The sequence below is a fragment of the Mesoplodon bidens genome (genome assembly GCF_964165515.1).
Source record: "Mesoplodon bidens genome assembly, chromosome: 16".
Classification (NCBI taxonomy): domain Eukaryota; kingdom Metazoa; phylum Chordata; class Mammalia; order Artiodactyla; family Ziphiidae; genus Mesoplodon; species Mesoplodon bidens.
Window position 1 is genome coordinate 14,595,876 of NC_138173.1, and position 18,753 is coordinate 14,614,628.

General features: G+C 34.1%; 1 protein-coding gene across 1 annotated transcript in view; it reads left to right on the forward strand.

The window, feature by feature from the left end:
- The window catches only part of LOC308630061 (uncharacterized protein C8orf34 homolog), a gene marked incomplete at both ends in the record, with an annotated part of 332,109 nt that overhangs the window by 240,640 nt on the left and 72,716 nt on the right, over positions 1 to 18,753 (forward strand). Inside the window, 1 exon segment of the mRNA XM_081258441.1 lies at positions 4,015 to 4,091. Within this exon segment, the coding sequence (XP_081114567.1) occupies positions 4,015 to 4,091 (77 nt within the window).

An 18,753-nucleotide genomic window follows, 5' to 3' on the forward strand; every position in this document is an offset into this window, starting at 1 on the left:
GATGGGATTAGGAAAGAGCTCACAGGTATATGAAGGTTATTGGAAATGTTTTAATTCTGAAGTTAGGTGGTGGGTTTGGGGTGTTCATTTTATCATTGTGCTTTGTAACTTAAATGTACTATATATATATATTTTTTATACATGTATATTTTATATGTACTTTTTATATATCAAATATTAAGAACATTATAAATAAAAGTTAAAAAATAAAGTGTTGTGGGAACATAAACCAATGCCAGTGTAGCACAATACTAAACAAAGGTAATAGTTTCTATATACTCAAATCTCTCATAGTACTGATGAGATGAAACACTCTCAGGACAAACCTTTAACACTGCCAGTGAAAGGTGAGCAGTGTGTCATTAGCAATGTAGGGGCCCCAGGCTGGCCATTTGTTGACACTCCATTAGCTTTTGGAATCATCCTGGCTTCTCCTCACTGGTACTCTTGCATGTGTACCTTTACTTAAGCCATTTTTCTCCAACTCATTGTAAGTTCTTTCTCGTTCCCTCTGCCTGTTCAGATCCTATGTGCTAAGATGATATCAAGTCTCCCTGAAGTCCAGCCCACAGCAGTGTTTTCTTTTTTTCAATCCCTAATTGCTTTTCTTTTTTTTTTTTTTTAATAAGATCTGGTTCTTTTTTTTTTTTTTTTAATGTTTGGTGGCACCACATGGCATGTGGGATCTTAATTCCCCAACCAGGGATCGAACCCACTCCCCCTGTATTGGAAGGCAGAGTCTTAACCACTGGACCACTGGGGAAGTACCCAACCCCTAATTGTTTTTGAATTACTCCTTGTGTGTTTATTCTTCTTACCTCAGTTGGATTATATGCTTCTTGAGGGTTTCTTGTGTTCTCCACCATGCTCAATATAAAACTAGATACAAAAAATAAATAAAATAAAAATTTTTAAAAAAGTAGATACAAAACAGGTATTAACTACTGGCCCATTATATATATACTTCTTAATTCTATCAAAACCACTCTAATCCACCGACCTACAGATAATATATCCTTCAACAATCATGTTTACATAATAACTGAGTATTATTAGGATTTAAATTTTTTAGAAAATTAAACAAGGCATCAGTAATATGTTGATTATACTTACTTGCATTCACTGGGGGAAAAGGTATTCATTAAGTTTAAGCTCCTTTCTTAAACTTCTTATATTCTGCATTCTTCACATTCAGATATTAGAGACCTAATCAACGAATTCCATAATATGCTTTCTGATTCAGCACATTCTTTTCTACTTAAGTTAGTCAAATTGCTAGATCCAAAAAGTGCTAATGTGATTTTTATGTTAAATATGCATCCACATTGAGCTTGGCTTAATAAACATAAATATTTCTATGAACAGTTATAATTTTGTGCTTAACAAAAACCTGTTATGACACAAACAGCAAAAGGAAAAATAATGACAGGAAGACATTAAGTGAAGTTAAACAGCGACAAACCCTACAGATCTCCAGGTTCTTAACAGCACGCCCAATCAACCACGGGGGCTACGTTTTTAGTCCAAGTGCTGCCAGAAACTTAGATTTTGACAAAAGTACTTTATCTTTCGATGCTTCAGTTTCTTCTCTCAAATGAGGAGATAAACTCTCTAACATTTGACAAATTTAGAGACTCATTTTCCCCTCCATGTTATTAAAGAAAGCTCAAAAAATTCATTGCTTGCATTTTGAAAATCATTTATACTTAGAAGAAATTGCTCTGGAATAGACAGGACAAAATAGTTTATGCATATGCACCCACCAGTAGTTGGTAATACGCAAAGTACTCAGAACACTTTAAAAAATGGAGTGTACCCCTCCCAGCCTTAAACACTAAGGTTTTATTTCATGATGTTTATTGTCCCTACTAACTTGTTAGATTAATATTCTATCACTAGATTTGGGCTATTTAAGGGTCCTTTCAACTTAACTTTTAATACAGTCAGATATGTAAATTCACAAATATTCTGGTGCACTTCACAGTTGTCCCTTTCTGCTGAGCTGATTGGATCTTTTCACACTGTAGATCTCACTGGATATGGCACCAATAACCAGGAAGACTTCAACCAAAACAAGAACAGAACAAAACGTAAAACCATATAAAGTTACCAATACCTTCCCTTTATAAATGTTAATTTTTATTAAAAAAATCAGTACTGTAAAGGTGTTCAAATAAATTCCAAGAGAGAAAGAGTCATAGAAAATTTTCTTGCTCAACTTGTTTTGAAAGCACCTAGCTGAGAGCCTGGCCTATAGTTTTTTTGAATAAATGAATATACAAATAAATGGATGAATGAATTGATTAATGTACATATGCATAAAAAACAAATGCAATGACAATATCTCTTTAAAACCATTAACTGCTCACCAAGAGGAACTTGAGAACTCACTTATTATATAGTATTTCTAACTATAAAAAACCTAGCAAATCCACAAGAGAGTGCGTTTTCTTCTGTAAATGAAATAATTTGCTTTATAATGTAGAATAGAACATTTTATTGTCAATATTCTACACAAATAAAAATTTCAACACACAAATAAAATAGAAAAAATACCAAGTGAATGCTGAAATTACAGGAATATTTGCTCACAGTTCTGCAGAATATAATTCAGTCCTGGAGGACTTGAATTATGCTAACTTATACATTCTAATGTAAAGAATCTATCTAGTGTCACATTTACAATGGGGTTTTAAGAGATAGGGGTTTGGGCTTCCCTGGTGGTGCAGTGGTTGAGAATTCGCCTGCCGATGCAGGGGACATGGGTTCGTGCCCCGGTACGGGGAGATCCCACATGCCGTGGAGAGGCTGGGCCCGTGAGCCGTGGCCGCTGGGCCTGCGCGTCCGGAGCCTGTGCTCCGCAACGGGAGAGGCCACAACAGTGAGAGGACCACGTACCGCAAAAAAAAAAAAAAAAAAAAAATAGATAGGGGTTCAAGTTTCCTTCATTAATAGATTAATATTTTTAACGTGATATAATTCTCATTTATCCCAGTTTTATTTTTCTTTTTGAATATAAAATTCTAAATTATCCGAGATAGAGAGAGCTCCATGATTCAAAAGCTATGCTTATGGATTTGTGCTAAGCTTTCCATTGTCTCTCTGGTCTTGAGTGGCCATTAAGGGCTTGGAGGATTTAATGCTCTGATTTTCTTCCCAGAGCACACATTTTATGCAATAGGAAAAAAATCTGTCTCCATATGTATGTGAATCTGAAGAAAGTCTTCTTTAGGGAGGCATATGGCTCTTTAAAATTAATAAATATAAGAAATCAATTCTTAAAGTTTTCAGTGGTTTAGAATACCTTCCTCTTAACTGATGTTTTTATTTGAATGGAAGGTATTAAAATACAGACTGTTTCTAGATGCTCCATGTATCTGTCTTTATTGAAGAATTCTTTATAGCCTATAGAAATCTTTGTTATAATTAATTTAATTCAGCAGACATATGGAAAGTGTTGCCATCATTTCCTTCACATATTTGAAAGTTGCTACCCACCCACTCATCAATTTAGTCAAGTGAATAATTACAACTTTTTGCTTGATACATTAAAATGGAAAGCCTACCACCATTTAATAATGTGTACTTTTCTCCAAACTTTTCAGAATTTTTCATCCCATTTAAAAGAGAGAACACAAATTGATACCTAAATAGTGTAGCAAAAAAAAAGTTGATGGATAAAACAAATAGAAAATCACAAGACAGAAGAAGGACATTAACGTTCCAACAATTAGCTAACTAATATGCCAAAAGGAGTGTTGCTCTAAGATGGCTGCAGCTCGTGCACATTCCTGACTTCACTGTGCCCTCTTAAATTAGAAATACTAAACATTTTTCATACAGTGTCTTTAAGCTAAATAAATAACATTCTACACCCTATTTTAAATCACAAACACTATGGTTTTTCAACAACTGGTTCAGTCACTTTAATATCTTTCTCATAATAGGTTTATATATCAGAGAGTTAGTAAGCAATATGTGACTCTAGTTTATTCATTCTTTTTGTGAAAATAGATTCTTTAGCTGGAACTGAAGAAGCACTGATGGAAGAGGGTGAAGAATTTGAGAAAGCATCTAGATTAACAGGACCTGTAAGTATATTCATTTACTTATTTTTATCTCTAAAACTAATGTATATCACTAATAGGAACATCTAAAGGAACTAGGAAACAATATTATTCAAACTAAAGAATATTTTAAAACATGCATCCAGTATATTCCACAGAGTTATGCAGTTGCTTGTATGAGTAGGTGGCCAGCTTGATTACAGGTACCCAGCAAAGCTGGACTGAGCTCTTTCAGCAATTGGGGAATAAGATTTGAAGCAGGTGGGAAAATCTAATTTCTAGTATTATTAACTTTTTGCTTGTGCACATGAACATTCTAAAAGATTATGAGCTGCCATCTTAAACTTCACTAAGTTTATATACAGCTTGATAGAAAAATAACTGTTTTTTATATCCTGAAAGTTTACATATAACTTAAGCAAGGTATTATTAGTTGTGAAGTCCTTGTGATATTTTGGTTAAACTATATCTCTTCCATAGAGTATGTTGGGAGGAAACCATTAGGTTTAAGATTTTCAATGCAATTTAATGTTAAAAGGATAAACACAGAAAAAAACTGAAATCTACATATAAATTCTAAATGTAAAGTTTGTAAAAGATTCTGAGTTGCTCTAAAAATGGCTATGCAATCTTGTATTATCCTAAACTTAATATTTAGACTGGGTTAATATACTACAATATTCCCTGCATTAGTTTGTTAGGGCTGCTGTAATAAAGCACCACAGACTGGGTGGCTTAAACAACAGAAATGTATTGTCTCACTGTTCTGGAGGCAGAAGTCTGAGATCCAAGTGTCAGCAGGGTTGGTTTCTTCTGAGACCTTTCTCCTTGGCTTACGGACAGCGCCTTCTCTCTGTGTCTTTGTCTTCGCATGTTCTTCCCTCTGTAAAATGTCTGTGCCCTAATCTCCTCTCCTTATAAATACACCAGTCATTTTGTATTGGGACCCATCCCAATGATCTCATTTAACTTAATTACCTCCTTAAAAATCCTATTTCCTATTAGTACACATTCTGAAGTACAGAATGTGTACTAATCCTATTTAGTACACATTCTGAAGTACTAAAGGTTAGAACTTCAACATGAATTTTGGGGGAACGCAATTCAGTCCATAACATCCTCTGATGAGATTACATTATTTGGAACATTATTTGGATCACAGCATTTGGTTGAGGGTACCACATTTTTCAATGGATTTCATAAGGAAATTAATTTTACAATTACTGATAAAATTAATGTATCTTTGTGCATATGTTTGCTTCTCCTTGAAGCTTCCAGGCCTTATTTAAAATTTCTAATTTCTGGGCTTCCCTGGTGGCGCAGTGATTGAGAGTCCACCTGCTGATGCAGGGGACACGGGTTCGTGCCCCGGTCCGGGAAGATCCCACATGCCGCGGAGCGGCTGGGCCCGCCAGCCATGGCCGCTGAGCCTGCGCATCCAGAGCCTGTGCTCCGCAACGGGAGAGGCCACGACAGTGAGAGGCCCGCATACCACAAAAATAAATAAATAAATAAATAAAATAAAATAAAATTTCTAATTTCTCTATTTTTCTATATAGCACTTCTCAGCTTCTACTATACTATATGATTTACTTATTTATTGTCTTGTCTCCTCCCACATAATATAAGATCTATGAGGACAAGCATTTTTTGTGCATTTTTTTCGCTTCTGTATTCCTAGAATAGTGCCTATATATATTAGGCACTATATACCCATTATACAACATAATAGTTATATGTTGAATAAACGAAATTATTTAGCAATAATTTCTTACCATGAGATGAAAAATATCTTCTTTTCACTTATTATAGAATAGTAGAAACTTAGAAATAGGAAGAAGCATGGTGGTCATCTAGTTCAGGATTTCCTCTCCCTTACCTCAGTATTCTGGCCTCCTATGCCACTTTCATCCAATGCAAGAACATCCATTTTATAGGTAAGGAAATGGAAAGTCAGAGAAGTTTAGTAACTGGACCAAGATCTCAAAGCTAAAAAAAGCAGTGAGGTCAGACTACTCAGTGCTCTGTGGCGAACTAATGGAAAGGAAATCTAAAAAGAGAGGGGATATATGTATACAAATAGCTGATTCACTTTGCTGTACAGCAGAAACTAATATAACATTGTAAAGCAACTATACTTTAATTAAAATTAGTTTTTTAAAAAAAAGCAGTGAGGTCAGTTGAGCACTAGTCTCCCTTCTACTGCACATTCTTGACAGTTCTGGTGCCTTCCTGTTTCTTTTATAAACAGATTATTCCTATTTGTTAGACATTTTCTTATATTTCTCATAATCACATGTAACCCTTGGTCTTAGTTCTACTCCTGAGGTAATAGTCCTTCTTCCACTGAACCGACCTCCAGATAGTAGAAGCTGTTAGTATGTCCCATCTGACACTTTTTCCCAGCCAAACCACAATCTGTTCTTCCAACCAATTCTTACATTGTGTAGTTTTCAAAGATTTCATTTTCCTCTGGATGCTTTCTCGGAACATATTCTTGTTTGCCAAGTCCCCTGTAAAGTGTGGGTTATGCCACAACCAAACGCAGGGTTTCAAATAATGTTCCCACATCATAGATTGTAATTGAGTATGCATTGATACAAATATTATACTCGGATTGTAATCCTGGTCTGTGTTAACTTTTTTGAGGAACTTTCTGACATTTATAAACTTCAGTATGTCTTCATAACCTCATGATGATAAAAGCATGTCATTGTTCAGTTTGGGATAATCTGTCATTCACCACTTGTTGCAAAGATTTTTTTCATCATCTGTGAATTCCACCAAAGCCTTATTCATATCTCAAAAGATAGCATTAAATTCTTTTTCTAATAATTTTCTAAAATCAAGATTTATCCTGTCCATATTATTTAGCTTACTTAATAATACCTAATAACCCAAAGAGAAAATAGTTTCTTTGGTCAAACTTCTGAGTGATTTCAAACTGACCTTTGGAAAGTTTTGCTTTCTTTTCACAGTGCTCACATAGTGTTTTTCTAACGCAGAAATTTGTCCTAAGCCAATTTAACTTTTCATTTATCACATTCACTAGATTTTGAACTCTTAAAATTTCTGTAATTCCATTTAAAGTCAAATGTAAATTTAAACATTTAATTTAGGGGGTGAGTATGTGGAATATAAACAATAAATGGATAAATAAATTAATATCAGGACCTTGAACATAGTTTCTAGATGGTAGCTGCTTTTATTATGGAGAAAACATGGACTTAAAAAATTATGTCAGATTGATGATATTTTAGATGGAAATTCCCTAAATAATATTTCTTACAATTGTATTTTTGGTAAATCAAGAAGAAAATTGTGGCTTTATCTAAATATTAATGGAGAATTGGAACAAAGCAGCACTTTTTTTTCCTTTATTACCATAAGAAGTACAAAATACTTCAAAGCAAATTTTGAGTCATTTCCTGCAAAAATATAGACATGCCACAAATGTTGAAAACCATTTAGAGTAGTTTCAACACATGCTGTCTCTATTTGCTAACTTTCCATGTTGGGTATTGGATATTAATAAGTGGGTAACAGACTCTTGGAAACGTTTTTTCCCCAGTGGCTTAAGCGGTGTTTAAAATATTTTGTGAATATTTGAGTGAGGTAAAAGCAATATTTAGATTTACATTTTTATCTTCCCCCAAATAAGCAAATCATTCTTTTGGAATTTCCCTCTCTCCCTCCTCCTTTTCTGTTCTGGAATGTCTCAGCATATCTACACCTTGTGAAGATTAAAGCTGGATTTGTCAGATAAATCTATTCATTAAAAATGAAACAACAAAAAGGAAGTCTTAGGAAGAAAATACAAAGCGGCAGATATTGATTATGACCTTTTAGTTCATAAATAGAGTACATAAACTTTTTTAGATCAATGATCCATAAAGGCTTACTATCAATGATTTTTAAAATTTCACAGTTCCTCTAGTTTCTTAATCTTGGAAATTCTATTTTGTTTTGAAAGTATTAAACAAGTATGTGAGCATAATGGGAAGACGAAAAGATAATTAAGAAAGATATTTAGCATTCAATATCTTACTTTTTTTCCTTTTCCTTTGTAAGTCTCATGTATTTTATTCATTGGTCAATACTGACCAGCCCATCATAAGCTGACTTCTATAAGACCTTATGTAACTGGTCATCATTTCTTAGTTAAAGCAGAAGGAAAATTAAAAGAAGGACTCTTGTAGGGAAAGATTTCCTAAAATTCCTAGGAGTTACTAAAAGTTATATTTTTAGTACATTTTCCTTCTGAAGAGTCTTATCTGTTTGAGAAGATGGGTAAAACTAACTAGAATGATGGTAATAGTAACAGTAATGATATCATATATGTGTATAGCACTTTTTAATTGTTAAGCATTTTCACATACTCAATATCAGTCGTCTCTGAATTTTGCAAGTCCTATGACTTATCACTTAGATTTGACAACCCTTCTGTGATATATTCATATTTCCCAGTGCCTAAACTCTCACAGAACTTGTCAGGGTCCATACAATTATTAAGGCACTAGAGCCACTATTAAACAGCAGATGTAATATAGAAAGAATAAAATTAGGCCACTATCAGTAGCCAATATTAAAGATAGGATTATTTGTTAGATTAAGTTGATAGTGAAAAAGTGAAGTTTGAGGGACTAAATCATGAGACAGGTAAATTTTTATGAGAGCAAGTGATCATTAAATCTGGAGCATAAAAGACTACTAATCTTGCTTGTGTCCTTGACAATTGAAAGAGTATGAGAAGCCAGAGCAACATGACGAGAAGGGGATCTTAAAATTCAGAGGGTACTCAGAAGGAAAGGAAAGAGGACAATATTACATGTCTCAGAGAAGATTCCTTCGGCAAACTTGATGCAAAAGTTAGACTCAGGTGATTACAGAATCATCTTAATAAAGTAGATGTCTACTTAGCTGGATTAGGGGTAAACTTTGATTACTTTTAAGGTTGACTTGGCAATATTAATTGTGCTTTCTGAATTAGTAAATAAACAAACCATGTTTTAAATTGATGTTCTAGGGACAAGTGATAGCTTTTTTTTTTTTCCCACTCTTCAGTGATTCTTTCTATTTCTACTCACAAGTAGTAAGGTGTGGACCTAATTGTCTGAAGTTGGAATTTCCCACACATCCTGCATTTTCTCAAGATCCCATGGATATAAACTTAAAAAAGAGTAAATTTGGGTTAGATATAATATTCTTTTGATAACAACTGTAATTGGAAAACATGAAGATAAAGAAACACTTATGTGCATAATTCCAGTAACATACAACTGATGTAGAAATTCAGAAAAGAGTTTTGATAAGAAAGACATTGTTTATAAGTGAATTTCTTTTTATTGGGTTGAATTAGGTAAATTGATTTTGCTAATTTTAAAAATTTTATTCAGCCAATGAAATAGGTCAGCAAAGAGTTCCACCTGTATTTCTATTCCCTGTCGGACTGTTGATTAGTACAGTGGAATTCTCTTATAACAAATCTGGGGTGCTCTTGGGAATTGTGTTAAAAGAAGAATTCCACTACACTCAATGACCACGTATTGCTGAGACTAAATGAAAATTTTGAAATCTGCTGAAATCATATGACTTTTACAATATGTAGGTTGCACAAATGCCTTTTACAATAGGTAGGTTGCACAAATGCCTTGTATTTCCTTAGAGATTCATTCTTTTCTACAACTCCTTCTTTCCCAGATTGTTACCTCTTCTCACATAAGGCATGCCATAAAAAGATTACATTTAAAAAAATTAAAATTATCTATGTATAAAAAAATAAGGTACAAGGATATATTGTACAGCACAGGGAATATAGTCAATATTTTATCATAACTTTAAATGGAGTATAACCTATAAAAATATTAAATCACTGTGTTGTACACTTGAAACTAAGGTAATATTGTAAATCAACTATACTTTAATAAAAATAAGATAAAAAAGATATAAAATTACAAAATTATCACTTAGACTTGACAAGCATTAAAACAATTGTCCCCATAGCTTTCCAGTATAAAATATGAGTATGAATTTTTAGTGGACTTTTAGACTATTTCTTTAACTATGAATTTTGATACTTCTACTTTCCACCTTGTTTCTTACTGATAGTGTTCCTCCCTACAAACAACCCCTGCCATGGAAATTATGTCTGTTTCATCATCTTCACAACTTGACATTTTAAATGTTTTCAGTAAAACATCTTCAAAATTCTTTTTCATACTCAAGTATAATTTTATGATGAGTAAATTGTACATATTTTATACAGTTTGTAATTCTATGTAAATTGATTTAAATAGCTGGCCAGTGGAAGAAATGTTGAATGTACAGGTTAATGAACAAGCTGCAGTTTTTTCTTGCATTATATACCTAGCATGGAAAAATAGGATCACAGCTAGCATTTATGGAATTAAGACTAAATGTATTTCAATTTGTACTCCTGCAAAATAAAAAAGGAAAGAAATTAATGTTCATTATCATCTCACCAAGTAGAAATAATAAAATATGGTGGATTTCATCCCTTGAAATACAGTGTTGACAAATTGCTGGCAGCTAATTGTCGTAATGGATTATCTGCTAAAGAATAGCAATTGGTACACATTTTGCTCAACCCTAAAGGTTTTTACTGTTTCATTTCCTTTCTATCCTGTAGAATTTTGCTTGGCTTTTATCACTCACAGATCTAGGATGCCAATAAATTGCTTAAAACCAAGTACTATAGTCAGCAAGTTATCTAACCAAATTTTGGAATCTACTGGGATTTTTCCATTTGACATTTCAGGTCTGCTGATTTCTAACACACTGATGGTGGAAATATTTGCCTAAACCTATGCAAATATTATTTTTTAAAACTTCTATGAATTTTAAAAATGTAACTTCTAAATGTCACATTTGCACCAAAAAAATGGCCTGAGATGATAAAGCATGATATAATGAGTGGTAAAACATTGACTATAACTTTTGTAATTAATCAGTCTCTCTACATAATTTCCCTGTTTCTCCATTAGTAAAATTATGAAATCATTTCTTGGGATCAGTTAAATTCTGAATTTTATTTTTAAGATAGTTGGGGAAGAAAGAGTGGCCTAATATGCACTAATGTAGATACAATTGATTTATAAGCCAATAATGCCCAAGAAGATGTATGTCAACATGCTATTTATGTCCCAAGGATTCCAACTCAGGACGAATCCACTAATTCTTATAAACATGATGGGCAAAAAAGAAAATGTATTTTGACATTTTCAGTATTTTCAAGTTATTGCTAATTCTTTATTAAAATGATTGCCTGCTACTGCAAATTTCATTTGTTTGGTATATAAATGTACTGAAGCAGAAGGAAAACAATATGGATTTTTGTGTAGTGAGGTAAAAACCTTATTCATACTCTGATTATGAACTGTGCAGCATGCGTGCTGAAATGGTCTCTTTGTGTGTGGAGCACAGGAAGTTAACATTCAGTCCCTTAGTGGGGATGGAAAAACATTAAGATCCTCACAAAAAGGTTTTCTCTTACATGTTCATCTTCTTCAGCTATAAAAACTACATAGATTACATTAAAATGATTGGATACAACATGCTTTCCTAGAGAAAATTAAACACTTGTGGGCTTCCTTGCCCTCTCAACCACATTAATCTAATCAAGATCATTTTTTTGGCCTGTGATAAGAAGGGGCCACATATAAAGTCTGAGTCTCAGGAGTGTGCTGACTCAAACTGAAAAAATATGATATATTCCTGCTATTATGTTGACATAATGATGTATGTTAGAAGAACATTAGGGAAAAAGATTATCTTAGAAACTGTGCTTGAAAGGGTCATATTGAATGTCCATCCTTTTTTAAGATATTGAACTCTTTTTTCCTCTTTTCTGTGTATTGTACATTTCTAGAGAGATTTCCCAAAGTTAATAAAATATCAACATCAATATCAACATTAGATATGCAAAATATTTCAAAAATGAAATTTGATGTAACTTCCTATTATCTATGTTAGTCTTCTTTATTTCAAATTTATTTTTTAATTATAAATATAATAGTATTTATTATAAAATTTTTGGAAAATTCAGTAAAGAGTATAGTTTAAGATCCAAAACCACAACATAAAATACAAATTTTCACATTGTGTTTTATTTTTCCAGTATTTTTATGCATGTGTGTCTGTAAATATCTCATATCATAATTTGAACTTGGAAAATAGTCCATTAGCAACTTTGCATCCTGCATTTCTTTCCTTTACATAATTGTAATAGTCTGACATAAAATTCTTTATAAACCTAGTTTTAATACCCACATGTTTTTGCAGCCTTATCTGTTTTAGTATCTATTAGACCAAATATCCTCATACCATTTTAAAGTTTAAGACTTTTATTTTAGTGTCAAACCATAATACAGAGTTGTTATATTTGAATTAATGCTAGAGTTTTTGGTTGGATATTCCCAGTTAGTTTGTCCAAGGCTAATGGTGGTTGTGAAATGGATGGTCATGAGTTGCTGACAGATGTGTTGGGATCCAGGCATTCCAGCCCTCCTCTTAAATGCTTTGAGTCACATTCTGGTGCAAGTAGCCGATTCCAGGTCCTGCTGTGTGTTGTACAAATATTATTTTCTATGTTTGTTTTTATGTGAAAAGGTATGGGAAACACTGAGATTTGGGGCTTAGAAGTAATGTTTGGAGATAACTGTGCACTAAATCATCATTAGTTTTCCTTAGGCTGCATTCCTAAAAGGGTCAAAGAATATGAACAATTTAAAGTGCTTGACACATACCCCGAAAAAGTCCATTTGCCCCTTTAACCAGGAATCTCCTAAACCCTTCCTAGAATCAAATATTCTCTTAAAATGTATAAGTGAATAAACAAAAGATTCACAAAATTAATTTATCATACTGATAAATGTAATATGAAATATTTTTAGCCCATAAAGTTTGGTTTCTTTGTTTACTAGTAAATTTCTTTGATTACAAATTAACAAATTTTATGTATACTTATTAGACTCATGTATTTCTATTTTTTATGAATTGTTTTTTCTTGCCATCAGCCATATTTCTTTTGGGATGTTTGTTTTCCTGTTGACTTGTTAGTATTTGTTATGCATAATGACTTGTTCTATTTTATAGATGTGGTAAATATTTTTAGTAATTTTTCTTTTGATTTTTAATGTTCATGATAGTTTTTTAATTAATTAATTAAATTATTTATTTTTGGCTGTGTTGGGTCTCCATTGCTGCATGCGGGCTTTCTCCAGTTGTGGCGAGCAGGGGCTACTCCTTGTTGTGGTGCACACGCTTCTTATTGCAGTGGCTTCTCTTGTTGCAGAGCATGGGCTCTAGCATGCAGGCTTCAACAGTTGTTGCATGAGGGCTCAGTAGTTGTGGCTCGTGGGCTCTAGAGCACAGGCTCAATAGTTGTGGTGCATGGGCTTAGTTGCTCCGCGGCATGTGGGATCTTCCTGGACCAGGTCTTGAACCCGTATCCCCTGCACTAGCAGGCAGATTCTTAACCACTGTGCCACCAGGGAAGTCCATGATAGTTTTTTTTATTATACTTAAACTATTACTTTTCTCTTTCTGATTTCTTTCATTTTTTTAGACATATCTTTCCCTCCTCAATATTAGATATTTATGTAAAAGTTCTTGACATTTTCCCCTTAAATTCTTTAATCAATTTTGAATTTATTTTAGTGTTATTGTGAAGCAAGGATCTAACAATATGTTCTCAAATAACATGGGTAGTGTCATTTGTTTTTGAGAACCCATCTCTTTCTTATTTTGATTTTTTTCTTTTTACCTTAATTTACTAAGTATAATAATATCATAACTAATATTTATTTAATACTAAATTTTTGCCAGTTACTTTACACACATTATTCCTTATTGTTTGCCAACAGGTCTTAATTATATACCCAACTTATAGATGGGGAGACTTAGAGTTAGGGAGATATGATAAGTTGCCTTGGGTACCTCAGTTGGTAAGCCAAGGGGCCAAGACAGCACACATGCCAGGTGGTCCAAATCCAGGGTCTGCCCACTTAACCACTCTATCATCTGGACAGTGGAGAGTTAGCTTCTGTTGACATGTGCACCATTTTTGTTTTAGTTATTGTAGCTTTACCTGTTTTAATACAAAGTAGATAAATCCCTCTTTTTCATCCTTCTTTTGCAAAATCAAAGAATTTAACCATCATACAGTAACTAGCTGTTCTTTATCACAGTCCTGAAATGTGACTTCTTGTGTGATTTTTTTTTTAATATAGGTTTAGGATTTGGTTTTTCAAGAGAAGCTTGGTGTATCATTTGCCAGAATACAGGAATCTACTCACCAGCCTCTGCAGATTATTTAGTTTGCTTATATAAAAAGCATTTTATCTAGTGATTTTTGCAGCGTTTTTGAAACAAAGCTTAAATAATTTTCATGAGAATGTTCTAAATTAGAGACATCTATCCTCACTTCCAGTTATTTTGTTCAGTACATTGGGACATTTGATTCAGAAATAACACAACCTTCTTGGGAAAAAGGAAGCTGAGTAATTTGTAAGTAAATATCTCTCTATGATGTCACAACTATAACAAGTTATTCATATTTCTTAAGAATCATAAATCAAATGCCTGTGTTTATTTAAATATGAATTTCGGGAACTTGTCATTTCCTTTTTAAGTTTCACTGATGTTTTTAAAATGTTTATTAAGAAAGTATTTGCATTCCAATAGTAAGAAAGCAGACATATCGTAAAAGGCAACTTCTAGAAGAATCACGCAATCAAAGAAGAAACATAAAGAGTTTATTGCTTAAGGAGACAAACCTCAAATGATGTCAAGAAAAAAATAGTTAAAAATTAGCAGACATTATACTTGGAGACCACAAAAGTTGAGAAATATCCATGTAGACTCTATTCTTCAAGAAGGGACAAAACTATCCCAGCTTGGAGAACCTGCTGCCCTAGGACAATAAAATGAGAACAGTCAGTACTTAGATCTTGGATGTGCAGATCATTTATCTCTTTCAGGGATACCATTTCCTTCCACTTGTCTCTTCCCTGTGGTCCCACCACTTGAGACCATTAGTGATCAACTTGGGGGAAATCAATAATGCTTTGGTGGATTAGCCTCACTGCATTGCCTTTCTGGTGGATCACAGGATGAAAAAACACTCCCTGACTCTAATACTTGCAGTCTTTTCCATGCCCAACATGTCTTTCACCTCAAAATCTCTTCTCTTTTCATCTCTTTCTTCTGGCCACCACCCCTACCCTCAACAGAAACTTCTTCCTACAGGATACCACCACTGTTTCTCCCAGTCTACTAATCTAGGAAGCTGGGAACTATCCTAGATCCCTCTGTCTGCTTCAATCCTGGATCAGGGCAACCACACTCACTATCTTAACATCTCTGCACCATGCTACTTGAATTTCTTTTCCCGCATGAAAGTCCAACCCAGGAATTCTCATCTGGAGGATAGTGGACTGCAAATCCTCAAGGGGGCCAGGCCTTCCTGCTTGAGATTCACTACTATAGATGTTAATAAACATATGGAAGGGGAAATGAGAATGGCTAGCAACTCTCAGACTATATCCTCTTGAGAGCAGGGACTCTGGCTGTAACCATGTGAAATGCTTTAGCTTTACCTACATTAACTTATTTAAAATTGTATAAGCCCTCTATGAGGTAAGTCTATCTCCATTTTTAGATGGAGAAACTAAGTCTTACTAAAGTAAGTAACTACAACTAATGGTGGAAATGTGATTGGAACCTGCTATAGACTGAATGTTTGTGTCGCCTCAAAATTCATATGTTGAAACCTATTCCTCTAACCCCCAAGGTGGTGGTATTTGGAGGTGGGGCCTTTGGGAGGTGATTAGGTCATAAGGGTGAAGTCCTCTTGAATGGGATTAGTGCCCTTATAAAAGAGACTCTGCAGGCAACTTAATCTTGGACTTACCAGCCTCCAAAACTGTGAGAAATAAATTTCTGTTATATATAAGCCACTCAATCTATGATATTTTGTTAAATCAACCTGAACAGCCTAAGACAGAACCCAAGTCTGTCATACTTCAAAGCCACAGTCACCCACTCTGTGGCACTACGGGGATTCAAGTAATCACTTTTCCATCTGGTTTTGGAGGCTGAGGAGCATGTACTGTGCTATAGGGAGCACTGTTCTAGGCTCTGCTCCCCTTTAACTAGAGCAGTTCCAGTGTCACCACCCTAATACATAAGATTTGGGTGTAAGATTGTTTCATAAATAAGAATTACCCTGCTATAAATGAACTTTGAAAATTACTGTTCAGCTTATTCAGAAATTTGAGTATTTACTCTATTTCCTTATAGAGCACTAACATTAACATATAGTTCTCTGTTCCTTTTGCATCATGTGAATGTTTTGTCTTTTTTCTTAAACACTTTTAGGGCTCAAGGATTGAAAGAATTATAAAAGCTGTTTTTCTACAAGGAAATTTATGAGATTTTGAATGCCTTTAAGGTCCTAGAAAATCATGTTTTGTTTGGTCAAGTAGCAAACACATTCAGTTATATTAAGCAAAATGATATTAACCTTTTTCAAGACTGATAAAATTAGAAAGGAAGCTGCAGTTACAATTTCTTAGTCTTTAAATCACTTGCAAGAATATCTGATTAATTCAGTCCATACAGATTTAATTAAATATTTGACTGCATCTTTGAATTGCTCCTCAACTTGAGAGAAAAGAAATAAAACCCCATAAATGCAATATGTCATTAATAACTTAAAATTATTGAAAATTCATGAGGAAGTGTTTTATACTCAAGGGCTGACCCAAGCCAATCTTATCACTTTCACTTTTAATAGACATTAAATTTTAACTATATTACTCCTAATCCAAATTTGTAAAACACCAAATTTCCACTTCTCTCTCTTTTTGTGAGACTGCTTAATTATTTAAATTCTGTCCTGGGAGGTGGATTCTACAGAATGAAGTTAGTTCATGAACTTTGATTCAACAACACCTCTTTCACATGTAGGAAAACCTCCTTATTCCACTGTTGACTGTTTTTCTGCTAGACAAGAGAAGACTGATGTTCTCTATTTCTTAGATGAGTGATTTTTTTTCATACAGCTGTTGACATAAAAGGAAAGCAAAGAAACTTAATAAATCATCTTTTGTATATTGGAAATTCAAGTGTAACATACTCATTTTATCTGTGGTTTTTCAGTCTTTGCTCAGCCATCGTGCAAATGTCAAATAAATAGTCAACTTTTGATGTGTTTTCACACAGTCAGTGAAAGAGACTGTAACAAGGCAAACTTTGTCTTTATATATCTCTGTGGCTGGGTTTCAGAAATCAAGAACTAACATTCATATGTGCATTTCAGTTTATAAAACACTCTTACATTATTCCAACAATCCTGGAAGTAAGTATTGTTGTTATCCCCATTTTAAAGATGTGAAAAGAAACTCAGAGAGAATAAGTTGCCCCAAATCACATAGAATTAGAATTTCTTTAGGTATGTTCTGAATGTCCTGTAGAATTTTAGCAAATAGATGGCAGTGTGGCTTGCAAAATCATCAACCAAATTATTTTAACTGCGTTTGATATCAGTTCGGAGATTTCTGTGGTATGGTTTCTGTGATTATCAACATTGAGATTTTTTTACCAATAATATAATAAAGGAGAAAATAGAATTTCTATCATAATGAGTCATATTCATCTCAAGATATTCAGCACCTAGCACAGTGCCAAGAGGAGGAGATGCTCAGTTAATGCTTGTTGGATTGAATCAAAGGAGGAAAAAAATCACTCTGGAATATTTGGTTGTTCTTTCATTCATTAGCCACCTTTTCCAATGGGCTATTATCCTAAATAGAATATCATGGAGTACTTCAAACATAACATTACAACTCTTTTAACTGCACTAAAAGCTGCAGCTCTTCAGTCTTGGGTACCTCCCAGTTTGCTGGAGCCTATGGCCTTGGCTGATGTGGGTCTGAATAATTTCCATTTTGTGACCTTTAATCTCTTTTGAAGTTTCTCCTTTTATCTAATTAAATAATGATACTTCCTAATCAGATGTTTGAGTATGATGTGATATTATTATTACTATCATTGTAGCTATTATGTCAGTATAAATATAAGTAATGGAGTCGTGATCAGGTTGGCAATGGAAACCAGGAGGTCCCAATACCTCCAAGACATGTCCTTTATTCTAAAACAGGCTTGGAAAGCATTCCCTGACACAGAATGCCCTTAAAGCTATCTAATTTGGGGGCTTCCCTGGTGGCGCAGTGGTTGAGAGTCTGCCTGCCGATGCAGGGGACGCGGGTTCCTGCCCCAGTCTGGGAAGATCGCACATGCCATGGAGCGGCTGGGCCCGTGAGCCATGGCCGCTGAGCCTGCGTGTCCAGAGCCTGTGCTCCGCAACAGGAGAGGCCACAACAGTGAGAGGCCCGCGTACCCCAAAAAAAAAAAAAAAAAAAACTATTTAATTTTGAATTCTTATGAAAAATAAAATGATCTGTATTTGCAACCCCTTTACCTATTGCTGCCTTCTTTCTGTCCTTAGTGGAAACCTAATACTCTCCCAGACATTTCTTCACCATTTCTTCTCATCCTTTCATGCAAATACTCATTGTTTTCTCATACCAGTTATAAGAGGCAATACTGTGTTTATCCTGCTTCTCCACTGCAACTTACTGACCATTCATTTTCAACTCCAGAT